Source organism: Grammomys surdaster, unplaced genomic scaffold (genome assembly GCF_004785775.1).
Source record: "Grammomys surdaster isolate TR1022 unplaced genomic scaffold, NIH_TR_1.0 61, whole genome shotgun sequence".
NCBI classification, from domain to species: Eukaryota; Metazoa; Chordata; class Mammalia; order Rodentia; family Muridae; genus Grammomys; species Grammomys surdaster.
This window is the reverse complement of record NW_021604563.1, coordinates 8,523,873-8,544,057: the sequence shown is the minus strand read 5'-3', so window position 1 is coordinate 8,544,057 and position 20,185 is coordinate 8,523,873. Positions and strand designations below refer to the sequence as shown.

General features: G+C 35.4%; 1 protein-coding gene and 1 long non-coding RNA gene across 2 annotated transcripts; both read right to left on the bottom strand.

Moving 5' to 3' along the window:
• Positions 1-3,746: 3,746 nt before the first annotated feature.
• On the bottom strand, positions 3,747-9,528 carry LOC114635003. The gene is made up of 4 exons (XR_003713404.1): positions 9,248-9,528; positions 6,484-6,606; positions 6,230-6,270; positions 3,747-3,961 (listed from the first exon to the last, which is right to left on the bottom strand). It is a non-coding gene; the product is annotated as an uncharacterized LOC114635003 (long non-coding RNA).
• On the bottom strand, positions 6,718-9,532 carry Nap1l3 (nucleosome assembly protein 1 like 3). Its single transcript, XM_028783569.1, has one exon. It carries the CDS (start codon positions 9,165-9,167, stop codon positions 7,539-7,541), a length of 1,629 nt encoding a protein of 542 aa, XP_028639402.1. The 5' UTR covers positions 9,168-9,532; the 3' UTR covers positions 6,718-7,538.
• Positions 9,533-20,185: the final 10,653 nt, after the last annotated feature.

The window sequence follows — 20,185 nt, the reverse complement described above, 5'->3', positions numbered from 1 at the left end:
GGTGGAAGAAGAGAACCTTGATGGCATGAAGGCTGGATGCCCCAGGGGGTGCGAATTTTGATGGTGGGGTGGTGGGAGTGTGGGGGGATAGAAAGAGGTTACATCCACAGAGAAGAAGGAGGAGGGGTCAGGGGATAGGGGGTTCCTGGGTTGGTGGGGGATGGGGTAAGGGGACAACATATGAAATGTAAATAAAACATCCAATATTTTTTTTTTAAAAAGCAAATGTAAATGAAAAGAAACACCCTTTCAAAAAGGCATCAGGTGGTCTCCTGACCTACTCCAAGCACAGGTGTGCCTCTTCCTCTGTATGCTGAGATTTAAATAAAATTTGCTATTTTATTTTTAAAAAAAGCCTATAAACCACAATGACATAGCCAATAAGATATTTACCAATGATACAATAGTGGCATAGCAGCATTTTTATCTTGTAGGCAACTAAATAGTTGTCAAAGAGACTTAAAGAATTGACATGTTACTATAAACTTAGCCAGCTATATGAAGCTAGACAGCTCACACACTCTAGAGGAGAACCTTTACTATTTCCCTAAATTAATGTAATTTGTAACTCTATTCTAAATATTTATTCTTATACACACATAAGTATAGCTCTCAACTTTCATCAAAGTAGATTCCTTTTGTAACTGATTGATATGATGGAGATCTGTACTGTTCAAAATGTAGAGAATAATTTATACTTCTTTTCACATTTTGCAAATGTAACAGCTAAAACATATTAAACAGAATACTCAGTTAAATAAAAGTGTTATTGCAAGAGAAATATGTCTAATCATCTTTTTTATAAAGCTAAAGAGAAATAAAAATATTTACAAATACTTTTACTAAGACCATTGTGGGAAACAATTCATGATTTTTTTTCATATATATCCAAGTTCATGACAAAAAACATAATATAGAATCATTTATATTAATTTGGTTCTTAAGGTGCTTGATTATTTTATTTTAATGTATGGTAATTATCATGTTTCGAGAAAGTTTCTCATGTAGCTCAGGATGGCAGGGAACTCACTATGCAGTTGAGAGTAACCTTGAATTCCTTATCCTCCTTCTTCACCCTCCTAATTGCCTGGATTTCAGATAAGAGCCATCATGGGGGGCAACACACTTAACTCCATATTTTACTACTTTATTCAAGTGATGAGTATGTGCAAAGTCTATGGATTGTACATATTAATGATTAACTCCTAGTCACCGATAATCAATCAGTGTCCTATTAAGGAAAGACAAAAAAGCATTTTCCCTTGGAGTTGTTTAGCCAAGAGAGTCTAGACTTCAATTCTCCAATTTCTGTTCTGTTCAAAGTTACCAATTTAAATCAAATTTCATTCCAAATACTGTTGCAGAAACAGCCAGAGTGATGTTTGACCAAATGTCTGTTCATTTGTTTTGATTTATTTATTTATTTTTAACTTGCATTGTCTTAATCTTCTAGTAACTCTATGGAGATGGGTATTAGAACCTTTAATAGAAATGCTGACTCTGTGGCCTGTGGGATGCTCGGCAGGTAAAAGATATCTGCTGCCATGCCTAAGGACCTGAGTCCAGTCTCCAAAAGCTACATGTACATGAATACAAAGTAATTAAATAAATAAAACTGAATAAAGATTAAAAAAATACTAAGTCTAGGAGAAGCCATATTTGCCAGCAAACACCTGTAATCTCAGCAGTACAAAGGCAGAGACAGGAAGATGGCTTCAAGGCCAAACATGATCTGATATACATAGTAAATTCCATGCTATTCAAAACTAGATAGCAAGGCCCCAGTCTTAAAAAAAAAATAGATGCACTTGGGTTCCACAGTTAAGTTAACGTACTGTCTTGCAGAGGACCTGTTCAGTTCCCAGTGTGTTAGGTTTCTCTCCACCACATGTAACACAAGTTCCAGAAGATTCGGATGAACATATGTACTTACACTCATAGACACAAACACACATATTTGCATACTTTAAAACCTTAAAAACAAAACATTGAGTGAGTCTTTAGATAGCAAATCCAAAGGTTTCTCACTGCTTACTTCCTGGTCCTTGGAGCACAGTGGGAAAGGGATTTGTTGGGAAGGGGATTAATCCACTAATGGGCTGTTCTTGAAAGTAACAGATTGGATTTTGCATTTGCATTATAATATAGAGGCCCACTTCCCCCTTAGTGTTCCATCCTTTGTTTTTTTCTCAGATCTCCCTTTGTCTGTGTAATCTTAATCTTATCTTTTTTTTTTTTTTTTGAGACAGTTCCTCTGTGTAGTCCTAGCTGTCCTGAAATTTACTCTGTAGACCAGTCTGATCTTGAACTCATAGAGATCCACAGACCTGCATTCCAACTGCTGGGATTAAAGGTGCATGCCATCCTTACCTGGCAATCTTATCTTTCCTTCTGGAGATTTTTAGACTAGAACATACTTTGGCATGTTATAGTGATGGAACAGTGTAATAGAACCAGTTTACTGAAATGCAGCCATAGTCCAGGAACAGAGAGATGGCTCAGTGGGCAGGGGCATTTGCTACTCAGACTGAAGAACTGATCTGGCATGGTGAAGGGAGAGAACAGATTCCCATAGTGTCCTCTGACCTCTACATGCATTCCATAGCAAGCATGCTCCAACTGCTATTGATTCATATGAAAAAAATGTAGAGAGTGAGGACTAAGGACGTACCTTAGCTGCAAGCATGACTGCCTGGCATCCCGAAACCCCGAGTTTGCTCTCTAGCATCACATAAGGACATTAACAACAGGAGGATGAGTTCAAAGTCCCTTGCCTACACAGCAAGTTAAAAAAAAAAAAAACAACTTGGTGCCAGCCTAGTAATTTCAGAGTAGGGAGGTGACAGCAGGAGGATCAAGAGTTCATGGCCATATATATATATATATATATATATATATATATATATATATATATATATATTGTTTTTCAAGGACTGAATTTTTCATGAAAATAAATATGAAAGTACATTTTGGGTTGAATGTCCCACTTAAAAGGTAAAATGTGATTATATTGTTTTTGGAGAAAGATATTCTTTATTTCCTCTTGGTCTCCTGATAGTCTTGAAATTCTCAATTTCTAAATATTCTGAGGATGAAATCTCATTGTAACATTAGCTAACATCTGCTATATATTCATTTTGAAATATACAAGTACAGATGTAACATAAATGTATAGTTGAACAATTTTCCTCCTAATAAATTTATTTTCAATTTTTGCCAGTAGTTTCTTAACTTTACTTTTCTCACAATCTTTGGAACATTAATTTTTCATCTGTCATAAGAACAAACCCTACATAGTACTCATATAATTAATAGTGTCTTCAAACATCTCAAATGAGAGTTTGTATATAATTTTTTCCCATATCCTTCAACCTTGAGCAAATTTAACTCCTATTTTACTTTACCCAATGGCCATGTAGCATCTGAAGGGAAAATACACCTGTGTGGTCTCTGTGAGTCCTGTACAGGCATTATCATTATTTGAGCTAAGACTTATGTTTTCATTCAGCTCCATTTCCTTCAATGATTTTTTAAATTGCTTTATTTTTTAAAGATTCATAATAAATTTATGTTTGTTTGCCTGTATGCATGTATGTGCACTGAATGCATGTCTGGTTCCAAAGGCCAAAAGAGAGCATAGAAATCCCTTGAAACTAGAATTAAAAAAGAGTTGTGAATAGGCATGTGGATTTTGGGAAAAGAACTGAGGTCGTTGAAAACAGAGGCAAGTGTTCTTAACAACTGAGTCACATTTCTAGCCCTATTTATTTATTTTTTAGATGAGTTCTTAAGTAGCCAAAGTTAGAATCCCAGAACTTGCTCTCAGGCCAAGGATAACCTTTAATTCCAAGCTCTCCTGCCTCCAATGTCTAAATGTTCTTCCATGAGTTCTTCAGTAAACTTTGTTGCTGCTGTCGCTCTTCTGGTTGCTGCTCACAGGCTCTTGTTATCTCAGTCTGGTCTGTTAAACAAAATAGCAAATATTTAGATTGACCAGAGTGGATCAACTCTGGACAAGAATAATCTCATCATGGAACAGATGGCATCAACTGCTGAGGAAGAGTGAAAGGATAAACTGGCAGAGGCCTTGATCAGGTAGGTTGGCAGCATCTAAGTGGGCAGTTGGCTTTAGCTTTGGATCATAGCAAAAAAAGGACAAAGAGTATAAGAAAGTCATGGAAGAGCCTGCTAAGCATTTCTCACAGTTCCACCACCTTCATTCTCAGGAGATTCTTTTTATAACATCCTTTGGCTTATAAGGTGTGATAAACAAACATACATTCCAATGAATGCCATGGATTAACAGGTTTCCCTGCTCTTCTTACCTTCTGTAATCTACCCAAGGAATTGACACATCCTGCAAAGACTGCTTATGTTTCAGGAAGCTTAATGTTACCAGTACAGTCAGCTCCTCTTATACCTATCCAGTGTAATTCACTGTAGGGTTTAAGACAAGGACCTGGAGAATAAAACACCTGCAAGCAAGTCATATTTAACATAATATGCTTCTGTGTCTTTATTTTTTACATTACGAAAAACATAGAGGAAAGATGCTAAACTTTCGTAGGAGTGTTTTCTTTTAAGAATTTCACTTTCTTTCCTTTCTTTCTTTCTTTCTTTCTTTCTTTCTTTCTTTCTTTCTTTCTTTCTTTCTTTCTTCCTTTCTTTCTCTTTCTTTCTTTCTAACTAATCATTCCATTCATTTACATCTCAAATGATACCTTATTTCCTGGTTACCCCCTCTACCAAACCCCCATCCCAGATCCACCCCCGCTTTTATGCCTGTATAACAGTGTTCCCTCACCGACCCACACTCTCTCATCCCACCTTTCCAGCATCCACCTACACTGGGGCATGAAACCTCCCTGGGAACAAGGGGCTTCCCTTCCCATTGAAGAATTATGTATCAATTCAGGTAAAAGTTGTAAAAGTTCTGTTATATGTGTTGCCTAGTAGCTACCGAATATATCCACTTTGGCAACCTATGCAGCTATGAAACAAGGCATAGCACCTTTACTAGCCTTCAGTTTGGCTCTGTCATACAAATAATCTGTCCTATAAATTATTTTTACAAAAAATAATTTTATATTCTTTGAAAATTCCATATATTTATATAGATTTTAGCCATAGACATTATCCTCCACTACCCGCCAACTTCTGCCCTCTCTCCACCTTATCTGCCTTCCATCTTCATTTTTTTAATCTTTTCATTATTAATAACAGAATGTTCAATTGGTGTTGTCCATATGCACATGCTAACTGGTCTTTCTGACAAACTGCTTTATAAATATTTATGTTGCATCTCATAAATTTGTGTTACTTTCACCTCAAGTCAGAAATGCTCCTTTCTGCTTTGGATAACAGTTAATGTAGTGAGACTCATAACTGGTCTAAGTGCTGACTATAAATAATTCTGAGTGCTCATCTGTAGATAGGTCACCTATTTTCTAAAGACTCTTGATGAGTGCAAAATCTAAATTAAAAAGGACTGCCACCAACCAGGCAGCATACACCAGGTGATATGAAGGTCCCAACATATATACAGCAGAGGACTGTTGGGTCTGGGTTCAGTCAAAGAAGATGCACCTAACCCTCAAGAAACTTGAGGCCCCAGGTAGTAGGGAGGTCTGGTGGGGTGGAATGGGTGGTGGAGGGTGGCAACATCCTTTTGGAGACCAGGTGGGTGTAGAGTTATGGGATGAGGAACAGTCAGAGTGTGGACTGGGAGGGGGATAAAGTATGGACTGTAAAAAAAGTTGAAAGAATAAAAAAAGAACTGCCTAATGGTACTGATAAAGTAAAAATTTCCTTGATATTTATATCATAACCTAAAGATCAAGTATATTTGATTAGTTATATATACATGTCAGTTGTTATTCATATTTTTATTTTTTTATGTATATGGGAGACAAAATTCTTATTAAGCAAGGATAAAAGGAAGTTACTGAACTATATATAAATGGTGGGATCTAGGATGACTACTACCAAATTTTATGCTCTGTAGCCTAGAAATCTATAGTTCTGTCTTCTTTCTGTCACATTATTTCCTATTATCATGATGGAAAACATCTATATGGAGAAATGGCAAATATGAAATAATGTACTTTTTTTATTCCAGGGCTTATTATATTTATATATTCTATTCCTGGTTCAGTGTACTTTAGTAAAACAGAATTTAGGGGGCTAGTACCCTTGCTAGCCTCAACCCCAAATTTTAGGATATGATTACCTTGAGATCATCTGTGAATTATGAATGAAAAATGATGTCGCCTATAAGAAAAAAAAAAAACAACAAGTCATGATACTGTGACATCCTCCAGAGTCATAGTACAGGACAGGCCCTGAGCATGTGAAAGCAATATCTTTCTGGGTAAGATAATCTCCCTTCTCTCTCCCCAACTGTTCCCTCCCTTAGTTCAATCCCTTCCCCTTTCCAACATCTGGATTTCCTTCCCATCTTTTTCCCATTTTCTTCTTTCTCACCCTTCTTCTTTCCCTTATCTACTTCCACTTTCCTCTTCTTCCTCCCATGTTCTCTTCCTTCTCCCATCCATCCCATTCCTCTTCAATATTTCCACTGGTATCTTCCAGTTGAAGAATTACAATCTAGGATAAATATTAGAATGTTAATAGTTATGCTTATTAATTTTTCACTTTCTTCAGTATTCTTTATATTTGATAAGCCATTTTTATAATTAAAAGAAAATGGTAAGTTTCATAGCATGGCAGTTTATTTGATATTTACTCAGGGTACAATAAAAGAACATAAAAATGTATCAAATGATGAAATAATTTTTAAAAGGCAAAGTAGAACACATTATGAAGAAAATATGGTTTCTTTAGTTTTCAATTACACAATATACAATGAGTCAAATTTTTAAAATACTATATCATATTTAACACCTTAGTGGTAAACAATACTTTTCCTAATAGACCAATAAATCACATAAACAAATCCACAAAAATCTAATGTGATCCTGAATGACATTTTTAAATATACTCTCATCTTTTTTTCAAGCAACTACATTTTGCAATAGAATGTTTTGGTTGGTATTATTACTACATTTCTATGGCAGAGTAATGAAGGCACAACTAGTGCAAGCAGATTTAAGTCTTTAGTCTTCTGGGCTGAAAAAGGAAGGAGAAAACACATGTATATTGGCATTTATAGTGTTACTTATTCAGGCAAGGATTTCTCTAACAAGTCTGACAATTTTCACAGGTACAATCTAATAGTAACATGACAAAAACTGACTTCACAAAACCAACACTGTAGCACCAAACAAAACATGCTTTGGAAATTAATAGCAGTTTACATATTTTGAAGAATATTACAGTACAACAGGCAAGATAGAATAAACAGAAGCTTAAGACACCTTTTAGGACATTACCAGGAATACTGAAAACACCAGACTATAAGGAGTAATAGTGTTCAGGTTGTAGGGCAAGTTTTCTATTTTATAAGGTTAGGTGACTCTACTTCACTTCTGCTTGCTTGACTTTTAAGGATTCTTGCAAAATCTTTCAGCTTGCCCGTTTTACTTGTAGTACTTCCTGTTTCCATAATCCCTGAAGTCATGGTAGTAGGGATCATTCATTTCTCCTGTGAAGTAATAGATTGACTTCAAGATGACATTATCATGCAAAATTTGACCAATCTCAAAGTCCTCATCAAGAATAGCATCTTCTCTTGGTTCCAGCTTTCCGATCAAAGGAATCTCAGGAGGACTGAAGAAATTGAAGAAAGACGCATTTGGAACCACTCTTGGCTGGACTTCAATCTCCCCTGTAATAGATGGGCGACTCCGGGTGGTTGTCACTGTAACATCTTTTCCTCGTCTCCAATCTATTTTGCAGCCTTTACACTCTTCAATTTCCCATCCCCAAGCGAAGAAAGGATCATAGTGATCTGGTTTTGACCTTATTATGTATGTCTTCATCAGGAGCTCATTTCTGAAGTATGGGTTAGGCAGGAAATGAAATTCAAAAGTGTAACCTATAGGCTGGCCAGGGTTGGAGAACTTCAGGCTAACATCAGATAAGAACTTCAAAATGGGTTCATCACACTTTTGAATCATAGGCCCAAGCTTATCAACATTCTTTAAAACAGTCAGCCAGTAGTCAGGAATACCTTTAGGATCTTCTTTCTTGGGTTTTCTCTTTCGAGCCCTTTTAATATTGACTCCTTCTTCAGGCTTTGTCTCAGGAACTCTTTTTTGAGCCTCTCTTACTGGAACCTTTGGTGTAGATTCTTCTGTAGGCTGATCTTTATTTTCTGCATCTGCCTGGGTAGCTTCTTTAAGGTCTTCTTTTTCTTCAGGAGCTGTGTCTATACAATCCGTAGAGTCTGTTTTTTCTTCATCTTTTACCTCAAGAATTTCTTTAGGGGATTCCTGTTCTTCAGCTTTTTCTTCAGCACCTTCTTTTGGAATTTCGTTTTCTTCAGTTTTCACCTCAGGAGTTTCTTTGGGAGCCTCCTCTTCTTCAACTTTTGCCTCAGGAACTTCTTCAGGAATATCTTTTACTTCTTCCTTCACTTCAGCATTTTCTTTACAGCTTTCTTCTTCCTCCTCACCCTCTAAGGGTGGCATTTCATTGGGTGTGTCATCCTGCATTTCCTCATCACCACTGAACTCTTCTTCTGAATTCCATTCACACTCTTCTTCTGTGGGCTCATATTCTGCATTTATGATCTGAAAACGCTTATCATATAGAGGCTTATTGAGTTCAGCATACTTTCTTTCAAGATCATGAATTGCCCTTAAGAACAAGGTGTCTACCTTGTCACACTCACTCTGAATCTTTCTGAGTGCCTGCACCCGATTTCTTACTGCTTGCGGCAGCTTATCCATGAAATATTTCCCGGAGGGACGTCGCTGGGCCCTTCTGGAAGGCTCGGGTACCCTCTTCTTTTGGTGAATGCGGCTGCCATTGCTGCTGCTGCCACTGCTACCGCTACTGCTGCTGCTACTGCTGCTGCTGCTGCTGCTGCTGCTGCTGCTGCTGCTGCTGCTGTCGCTGCTGCCGCTGCTGCTGCAACTAGTGGTACTGCTAGAGCTATTGCTGTCAGATTCATCTCCAGAATCACCAGCTGAGCTAGCCATCACCTCTTCAGCAACCCCATGGACAGCAGGTTCCGTGACCATTTTAGGATCTGCTTCTGCCATACTGCTAGCCCCGTACACCTCTTTAAGGTGGTGACAACAGCAGAGATCGTGCACCCAGAGATGGACAGAAAAGGACTCACGGATGCTCCGGTGGCGGCGGCGGCTGGGGCGGCGGCTAGGGCGGCGGGGGCGAAGGCCGGAGTTGGTCAGGCGGCGGAGACTGCAGCGGCTGCGGCCGGGAACCAGTGGCGGCACAGACTGCAGCGGCTGTGGCAGTGGCGCGGTAGGGGCGGGACCACAGAGAAGGCGCGCAGGAACCCGCAGCAGGGGAAGCAGCCGGGAGCCTCAGCTATGAGGCCTGTCAGGCCGCAAAGGACCTGTGCCGAGACCTGCCGCAGTCCAATGACGCAGTATCGGACCCAGAACCGTCTCCTGGGTTAGGATGGGCAGCCCCTCCCTTGTTGACAGCCCTCCCATTAAATTCGTTCCCAGGATGCTTTCAGTTCACTCCTCATTTGCTGAGACGACTTGATTGACTAGTATTGGGGCCAAAGAATGGCCGAAGGAAAACGCCCTTCCTCCCGGATCCTCCCATCTTCCCAGAGACACCGGGGTGACTAAGGCACAGAGCCTCTGAAGACCGCTACCCCACTCTTTCAAAATTCTCTCCTTAGAGGAAAAAAAAAACACACACACACAGACAAGAGCTAAAAACTCCAGCTATAGTTACTAACAACGGAAGAAAAGGAGCCCCTATGCTCAACTGCCCATCCTGAATTCCTATTTGGTTGATCACGACCACCACACAGAAAATTGTTAATGAAAAAAAATAAAAAAATAAAAAAAGTGAAAATGCTTTAAGTGACGTCATAGGACACTGGGGCTATGGATGATTGAGGAAAAATAAAGAACACATACGCAAACAAACAGACAAGATTTCCTCTAAATATTCCAAGAGCATGTGTTTTACACTAGAAAGGGGGGAGTCCTTTATTTGTGTAGGTGGGGAGGGGCTAGACAGCACGCACATTGCATTCCACGTAGCCGATTTAATAAGCGCTGTCTGTGATGTTTGGCAAGCCTGGTTTATATCCATCTACAAGGTTTGCGAAGCCACGTTGTTGTGAGTCCGTTACATCATTTTTTAAAATTGTATTTCTGGTTTAAAGCTAGCATATTATATACTGTAATCTTACTGCTAAATTGCCACTTAGTCCTTTTTAATGCGTGTGGCAACATTTTAGATAAAACAAAGGGCCATTTAAATGTAAGGTAATATTTTTTATAAAAGCAGAGAATTCTGTTTCAGACTTCTGCGCAGCAGGTTTCATTTCCAGAAACAGCACAATGGGAGGGGGGATTTGTTTTAATCCAAGTGCATCCTTGGTTATGTATTTAAAATGTCACCTGCCACCAATTTTGTTCTAATTTGGAATTGTAACTATATTAAAAGATGATTTGTAAGTGAACTAATATGTGAACAAACTTTTTCAAAATGGAGTTTAAAAACAGATATCTGTTATTTTTATTTACAGGATTCAATTTTGCTACAACTCAAAAGACCAGTGTTTACTTTTCATGGAAAGGTAAGGGACATATTAGCCACCATTTGTTATGAATGAACAGAACTGCCCCTTTGTCCATTAATAAAAATTCAGAGGCTATAACTTGTTAAAGATTTGATTGGAAGATATCTTGATATTTCCAGACAAGCAGAAATATCAAGAGGTGACTTGGCATACAAATGAAAAATAACCTACTTAACCACATTTGCTCTCTAAACTTGGTTATAGACTATAAGTGCTATGTTTAGAATAGAAAATATGCTGCATTATTAATTTCAAATGAAGAAATATATTAAAATGAGACTCTTTATTGTACTACTTTTATTATAGAGTTTGTATTTTTCATTTAGTCATGTATTCTTAAGAAATGTATTGTTAATTTAATAAAGAATTTGTATTTACTTATCTGTAAGTCAAATTACATGTACATTTTAAAAATTACGATTCAGTATAGAAGATTCTGATGATAGTCATATTTAATTTTACGAAAAGTTAGCTATTTTTAACATTTTGATCTACTTTCTTCAAGAAGTCCATTTATGCATATATACACCTGACAATTTATGTATATTGTTTTACCTGTGTGATATCATATGATTGTTTGGGATTTGCTAATTTATAGCTACGTTTTAACAGGAATGATCAATGAATTGCTTTAAATAGATATATACTCCCTTATAACTACCTTGCTATATTTAATCAGAGACTTGTTGTGGGGAATATATATATTTATATCATGTCTTTGCTTACATATATACATTTTACTGTTATAAAAATTGTTCATGTATAACTGTTGCATGCATTAGAATGTACTTCAGAACATTAACATAAAATAAATATCTAGAAATTTGATTGTGAAAAACTTTATGGTTATTTTGTAATTTTGAACAGAATACAAATGTCCATGGAGGTTCTTAAAATTTGAAATGCATAAGAGCTCAACCATTCCAATCTTCAGCCAAAGATGCCTATTTTTTCTTGTGACAGTACTATTAGTAATAGAAGGGGCTTACATTTAACTTCTTGCTTTGTAATATTAATCTAAACAAACTCTATGTGAACAGTAATTCAAATAGCTGGGTAAAAAATAAGTATTATCATGCCATTTATTTGTACTGAGAGTAATAGACATAGTTTAAATGATGATTCTGATATTTTGTAGTACTATAGTAGTATAATTAACATGCTACCGTCTGTACCATCAGAGATTACTCTTTTTTGAGTTAATTATGAGTTAAGATGTAGATTTGTTTGTGTGTTTATTTTCCTGAAGTAGTAATAGAATCCAGGAATCACACGTGTTGGGGGCCAAGATCACTGAAGTATACTAATAACTGTAAATACTTTAAATTTCTTAATACCCCTAAGTCTTTTTTTGAACCACTTATTTAGTAATCTTTTCATCTGTACCCATTGAATCCCTTAATTTACCAAGTTAACTGAATTGATTGGATTTATTTTTACATTCAGATTTTTGATTTATTGAACACCTATTTTTAGCAAATAATGGAATGGGGAGAATTTTGTTTTTGTTTTGAGAGACAATATCACTATACATCCCAGGCTGGCCAAGGGGCTTTTAAGGTCACCTTATTTTTATTTTTTATTTTTTGAAATTAAATGTACTGAATGAAACAAGTTGACATAGTACATATAAATAAGTCAAACACAACTTAAGATATTTCAAGAGATTGTTACTATTCTCATTTTGACTGATATTTCTTAAATATTTTCTCAATACTATAAATATCCATTTCTTAGATTAGTAGTAAGGTTGAGTGTTTATTTTTACTTTTGTTGTCCATTGAGTAATCATTTATTATATTCTTCTCTCCAATTGAATAAAAAAATGAATTGGTGAAATCAAAAAAGGAAAGTGACTTAGGTCTTGAGTTAAGGAAACCATGAATATTTTTGAAAATATTTCTGCTCTAACATAACATATAGGATTATATTATTGGTTTAAGTTTAACATTATCTCTGTAGAAGATGTTCATAATTATAAATTCCTATTTATCTACTTATAGAGGAAATACATTGAGAAGAAAAAGGGAAAGAAACCTATAAAAACCTCATACAAAATAATATTTATGAACCTTTTTAAAGATTTATTTATTTTGTATAAGTGAATCCACTATCACTGTCTTCAGACACACCAAAAGAGGACATCAGATCCCTCTTCTGCTTGTAAGCCACCACGTGTTTGCTGTGAATTAAATTCAGGAACTCTGAAAGAGCATTCAATGTTCTTAACACCTAAGTCATCTCTCCAGCCTCAAACTTCTATGTTTTAATGAAGTTTCTTTCTAAACTATGAGTTTTTAAATTAGGTGAGAGTTTTCAATCATAGTGCTCACTCATGTGCCTGTGTATGTTTGTATTTGTGTGTATGTGTGTGTGTGTGTACATGTACATGTGTTCACATGTGCATTTTCTTTCTTACATATCAAGTACAACTAGTATCATATAACATTATTTATACTATATAATTTTTTTATTTTTAATTTTAAAGTCACAGTCATTTCTTCATGTAGACAATTTATATCACTCCATATATTTTCTACTGTTAGTATATACATTCAATGGTTACATTGCATTATACTTTTCATCAGAAGGTTATGTATTAACTTCTTGCACAATATATGCTTTGTCTCTTCTTCTATTGCTTTGTGATTTTTTTTAAACAGAGACAAAATTCTAATTCTTTACATGAGAATATGTTTATCACAGACTCAGGATGTACATAGCTCTTTCAGAACTGTTTACAACTTTCCTGATGTGACAATATACATAAACTCTTGAATTTTTAACACACACACACATACACACACACAAATTACACAATACAATGTGTGGCTGCATTATCTTAAGTTTCAAATAGCTATAAAGCTTTGCATAATCCGTTCGTTTCTAATGTGCTTTTTAATTACAACTGTATAAATTGTTCACATGTATGCAAATATGTTTCTGTAAGTGTAGTGTGGCTATATTACCTGGAAATGCATATAGAGGCCAGATGACAAATTTGTGGAGTTTGTTCTCTCTTTCCAAGTGTCTCTCTCTCTGTCTCTCTCTGTCTCTCTCCTTTCATTCCTTTTGTTATTATTTTTTGTTTGTTTGTTTTTGGTTTGTTCTGAGGATACTAAGGATGATCCTGACAGTTTTACCCCTTTTAAAATAAGTATTAAAATATGACATACACAGCAAATAAATGTATCAAATTTGGAATAATTACTGCCACACAAATAATGTAATTTTTTCATCATACTAAAAGTTTTCTTATACGTGTATATTATTCTTTCCTCTGTCTGTTTTATGTTTCCACAGATTAGTTCTCAATTTCTACAATTGTAAATGAACAATATCATGGAAAATTCATCCTGTTGCCAGTATTCATTCTTTAGCACAAATATTTAGAAAATTTCCACTTTGTATATGTTAAGAGTATTTTTTTTCCTATTTGTTGCTCAGCACTGATATGTTTTTCTATAAGTACAATAATTTAGCCATATTCATTTGTGTGGTTATTACGTTTGTGGCTACTGTGAATAAAGTTGCTATGATCCGTTTCTGTACAAGTATTTTTATGAACATATGTTTTTGTTTATTTTAGCAAACATTCCTAGGAGTTGGATGGCTGAGTCACATGGTAGATGCATGTCTACTCTTATAAGAAATTATATACTTCTCAAGTAAGTGGCTATTTTCAACACTAAGAACATTAAAAGTACTTGGTATGGTCAGTGGTTTTACATGTAACTATTCTAATAGCTTTTTGATAGCAGAGTCTTGTGGTTTTTATTTTCATTTTCCTAGTAACTACTCATGTGGTTATCATTTCATATACTGATTTACCAATCATGCATCTTTTTTGAAGTGTACATTCATATTTTGCCTATGTAATGCATGTTAGTTTCACTGCTATTATTCTTTCAGTGTTTTTTCTATACTGTTCACATAAGCCCTTCATCTACTAAAATATTAGCAAATCCAGTCTGAACATACACTACATTCTCTGAGCAACAACTTTCATAATTTTCAAAAAGCAGTTTTTGTGCACGTTTGTGATGAAATCCAAGTGTACTGGCTGGTTTTGTGTTCAACTTATCAAAAGCTGGATTTATCATAGAGAAAGAAGCTTCAGTTGAGAAAATACCTCAATTAGTGCTTCTCAATTAGTGATCAAGGTGGGAGGGCACATTGTGCGTGGTGTCATCCCTGGGCTGGTAGTCTTGTGTTCTATAAGAAAGCAGGCTGAGCAAGCCAGGGGAAGCAAGCCAGTAAGTAACATCCCTCCGTGGACTCTGCATCAGCTCCTGCTTCCTAACATGCTTGAGTTCCAGTTCTGACTTCCTTTGGTAATGAACAGCAACATGGAAGTGTAAGTTGAATAAGCATTTTCTTCCCACCTTACTTCTTGGTCACGATATTTGTGCAGGAATAGAAGCCCTGAATTAGACTCCTAGTAATATTTTTTCAAGTATTATGTGTCATTTTCCACACTTAAGGACACTTATGTTTTCATTTTCTTATGATGTAATACTTGCCAGTTTTATATTAAGGCTGATATTTTTGAGTATGGCAAAAATACACGGATTGAAGTCATTTTATTACATTCCATATACATATACAATTGGTTCAAATCAAGAGATTTTCCATTATCTGTTGATTTGACTTTGCACAGATGCCAAATTTGCTATATATGTGTGGATCTATAATAGATTATCATACTCCAGTGTCTACTGATTTTAATTCCCAAATTGGTAGTCATGTATTTATTAGATAGATTCAGAGAGGGGATATTAATCACAGTGTGGAATAACAGGATTTCATTATAATGAAGACAATTAAACAAATTTATTATCATTGACCTTCCACTTCTGATCCTAAATGTTTGAAAGAGAGGATCACAAAGTAACAGCATAAACTCAGGAAAAAAAAGACAAGTTAATTTTATGAATAGCCAGTGTACAGGTATATATGGTATAATTATAAAAAAAAAAGTATTTGGCACTCTCAGGAGCATAAATAATGTTTTTTTCTTTCTTACAACAGAGACATCTGTTTACCACAACTGAAATACAAAATATTTTCAGGATAAAATAAATTATTTTTGAAAAAGTAATAGTGAATCTATTTTATTATTTATTTCACACCACTATTTTCAGTATATTATGTTTCATTTTTATTCATTTGATAAAATATAGAAATGAACATAATATAGTATATAGATATAGAATTAATTGCATTTTAATCAACATGTAGTGAATCGTACAAGGTAAAGTTACAGTTAATGCAATAGCATACAAGAAAAATCAATGATTTGAATAATTGGCATTATGATAATTTAAATGAATATTTTACAATAAAATTATATATATGTGTGTAATTGTATATATATTCATATATGTTCACATATATATTTTAGACTGGTTAGATCATAGGCTTTAGAATAATTTATTTGGCATCTTGATCCTGGATTATTTCACTTAACATAAGGGCTTCTTCATTCCTATGTAGTCACAAATGACAAGAGTTCCATTTTGCTTTTAATGCTAAATATCCCTAACCTCCTTGTAGCCTGCAAGTCAATAATATACTTGTGCTCTAACTATTAGAAGTCTTAAAAGAACAAGTTAACACCCATAACAAATATGCAGAGGACATCATGTAGACCCATATAGGCTCCTTGGTTGCTATTTCATTCTATGTGAGCCCACGTGGGTTCTGCATCACTTCTGACATTTACAATCTTTCTTCCCTATCTTCTTTCCTGTTCTGACATTTCTAACATGAGCCATCTGGGAGTGTCAACCAATTTATACTATCTTTCCAAAGAATATCTGGCTGTGATTTCTGCACTCACTCTCAACTTCTACCAGAGGAAACTTCTCTGATGATGACTGGACAATGCACCAATCTTTAAGTATAGTACAATATCATTAGAAATAATTGTATTTATTTATTTTTTTCAGTCCTGTTTGTTTCTATATGGTATCTGGTCTATTCAGTTTCGGGTTTCTGACCATACAGGCAAGTTAGGGAAAGGCTCCATCTCATGGTGTGGTATCAAGTTAAACCAAATACTGGTTGGAAACTCCCACATGTTCTGTGTCACTACCTCTCAAGCCCATTTTAAAAGAAGAACAGATTGTATGTGGAGGGATTGGTGACTGGGTTGGTTCCCAGATTTCTCTTTCCATAGCCTTCAGAGTATCTTGTATGAAAAGACTAGAAAATATGGTCAGAGTCTCCAAGCCTGCAGCAACTCAACCTCTCTATGTTTAATGATTAGAGTGGAAGTTCTCCTCAGAAATAGGGTACTGCTGCCATTGCTTTTTTGCTTCCACCATGAGACAGTGATTTTTTATATGGCACCTGATTCTTGATAAAGAAGCTAGGCCTGCACACTGGAGAAAAAAATACACAGCATCTTCCATAAATGGTGCTGGTAAACCCTGAATGCCTGCATCAATATTTACAACCCTGCCCTGAGCTTAACTCCAAGTGGACCAAAGACATAAAACCAGACCGACTAAATCTAATGAAAGAGAAAATGGGAAACTGTTTAGATACATTGGCACAAGCAACAACTTCCTAAACCAAACACTGATAGCATAGGCACTAATATCAATAATTAATAAATGGGACCTGATGAAAATAAAAATCTATAAGGCAAAAAGCATCATCAATAGCATAAAGAGGCAGCCTACAAAATTGGAAAAGATTTTTTTACCAACTCCATATCCAATAGTGCTTGAACGTCCAAAATATATAAAGAACTCATGAAACTATATATTAAATAAAACCCAAATATTCCAATTAAAAACGGGGTACAGATGTAAACAGAGAAGTCTCCTCAGAGGTCTTTCCAATGGCAGAGGAACACTTTATTGTTCAACATCTATAGTCATCAGGGAAATGTAAATCAAAATAAACCCGAGATTCTATCTTATAACTGTCAAAATGGCTAAGATCAATGACAAAAATGACAGTTCATACTGGCTAAGATGTAGATCAAAAGGAACATCCTCCATTACTGGTAGGAGTAGATACATGTACAACCACTATGGAAATCAGTATAGTGGTCTGGTGGTTTGAATATGCTTGGCCAAGAAAATGCCACTACTAGGAGGTGTGTTCTTGTTGGAGTAGGAGTGGCCTTGTTGGAAGAAGTGTGTCACTGAAGGGATGGGCTTTGAGACCCTACTCCTAGCTACCTGAAGATACTGAGTCTTCTCATGATGCATTTTGATCAAGATTTTACATGGTACACTTTGCTAATTTTCCTTTCTCTGTCTTCCATCTCACTGTTATAATCCTGGGATTAGAGACAAGCTACTGAGTCTAACTTTTTTTAAACATGCAGGTTGCTAGGGTTATATGGTAAGTTATTTTCTCCTTTGAGCCATCTTACTTGCCCCAAATTTTCAAGAAAGGTCTTATGCCCTGCTTTCCTCATACGTGATAGGGAAATTTTAATATTATCCAATTTTGCATAGTCATGATGAAATTTGAATGATATAATATATTTAATACTCTTAAAATATAGTGAGAACTCTCAGATCTTACTAACCATATATTTTTGTAGGAATACTTGCTCAGTCTTTCTTTCCTTTAGATCTTACGTTCTTGGAATGCTTTATGCATTGTGTGTGAGTCTATTCTAAACATTATTACCAAACTTCATAAGTAATTTCTTATATATGGTCACATGTGTTCCTTTTTTAAATATATTTCATCTTCCCTAGGAAAGACCAAGATATTCCTTGTGTATTAACTTTTATTCTCACACATAGTTTATTTGTGAAAAACATACTTATTTCTAATAACTATTTAATCTTTAATCACATAAATTCATTTATACATTAATTTAACAAAGTTAACAAACTTATTACTGTCACACAATAAATCACAATTATTCACAATATTTTCAGGTCTATAGGGTTATTCATTTATCAACCAATTTGTAAATATTAATACCTCATTCACTATGTTAATAGATAGGTGGCCATAAAAATACTTTAAAAGAAAAAATTCTCTGTTTCCATATTTAATTTAAGACATTTGCAAGTGCAAATATTTAGTCTTATTAATTCTGTTATTTTAGAGATTTCCAGATATTAATTATGCCAAATTATTTTTTTCTTTAAAAAAAAAACTTGAATGACTATTTTAATTGGTTTATCATAAATGTTCATTTGAGGCTAGCACTTCCATAGGGCCTTTTAACTGTGTTCAGATCAAACCTTGTTCTGCAGCCTGAGAGACTGTATAGCAAATTTAAGATTTTCTTTTTTTAAAATTGTTTTTATAAATCAAAGTTTCATAGTTCTTATATGATAAGATATATGATACCTTTTACTTCTTTGTTATTTTGTTTGCTTGTTTGTTTTTATTGGATATTTTATTTATTTACCTCTCAGATGTTATCCCCATTCCTCATTTCCCCTCCCAAGGAACCTCCTATCCTATCTCCCCTCCTCCTTTTTGCTTTTATACCATTTTAATTACATGCAAGTAGGTCAGTTCTAGGTTGAGGAGTTAGCAATACAATAGATGCAAATATTCAAGGAACAAGGAAGACAATAAACACAAATAGTCAAAGAGCAAGCAAGACAATAAGCAAAGTTACATGAACACTCCCATGGTCACTGTTTCAGAGGTTTTATCAGGATGACCAAAATATCTGAGCCTTCTTCCCTGTCCTAGCTCAAAGTCATTTCCATATCTGATGCCTACTTTCTTGTTCTAGCCTAAGATTTAGATTCCTGTCTGAAATCACATTTTTGTTCTAGCCTAATGTCAGATTCTTGCCTGAAGCCCATTTTCTTGTCTTTGGCCAATGTCATATTCCTGCCAAGTAGACCATTTCCTTGTCCTTGCCCCATTTCAGATTCTTGCCATGCAGCCCCAAAAGTTCTCTGCTTCTCCCCCTTTTTTATTGCATAAACACGACTGAGCCTGCCTCAGGTGGTTCTGACAAGAAAGCCTTCCTTAACCATCTTGGAATATGCGTTATCAAAAGCAATGCACTTTTGTCTTAGGTTGGTAATGCTCTGTGCAAAATCTAATCTGTCCTTGGCTTGTCACCCTGATAATTTAATAACTCTCTCTGGGGTCAATTTTCAGTTTCAAGCAATTTACTTCGGCTACCAACATGTTGATGTTGTTAAAGACAAGCTTTAACATGATGGGCAGGAAGAAAAGTATTCCCAGGAAATAAAGGGCTAGTATGATCAAGCTATATAATGGCATTCTTGAAGCTTGACCAAAATAGAAATACTGATGTCACTCAGGCCATGTGTAATTGTAACAACAGTATCTGCAGAATCAACACTCATCAGAGCAGCATTCTTTAAATTCATAAGCTCTCTATGAAAAGTAAAAACATCCAGAGAGGTGTTAAAATCATGCCAAATACACTGCAAGTATCTTTAAACTTTTTCCTAATTATAATGACTACTACTGTAAATTTTAGAACTAACACGAATTCGATGGTACTTGGCATGA

Excerpts from the sequence above, each read along its gene's own strand:
- Nap1l3 (XM_028783569.1), bottom strand. The coding sequence starts at position 9,167 with ATGGCAGAAGCAGATCCTAAAATGGTCACGGAACCTGCTGTCCATGGG.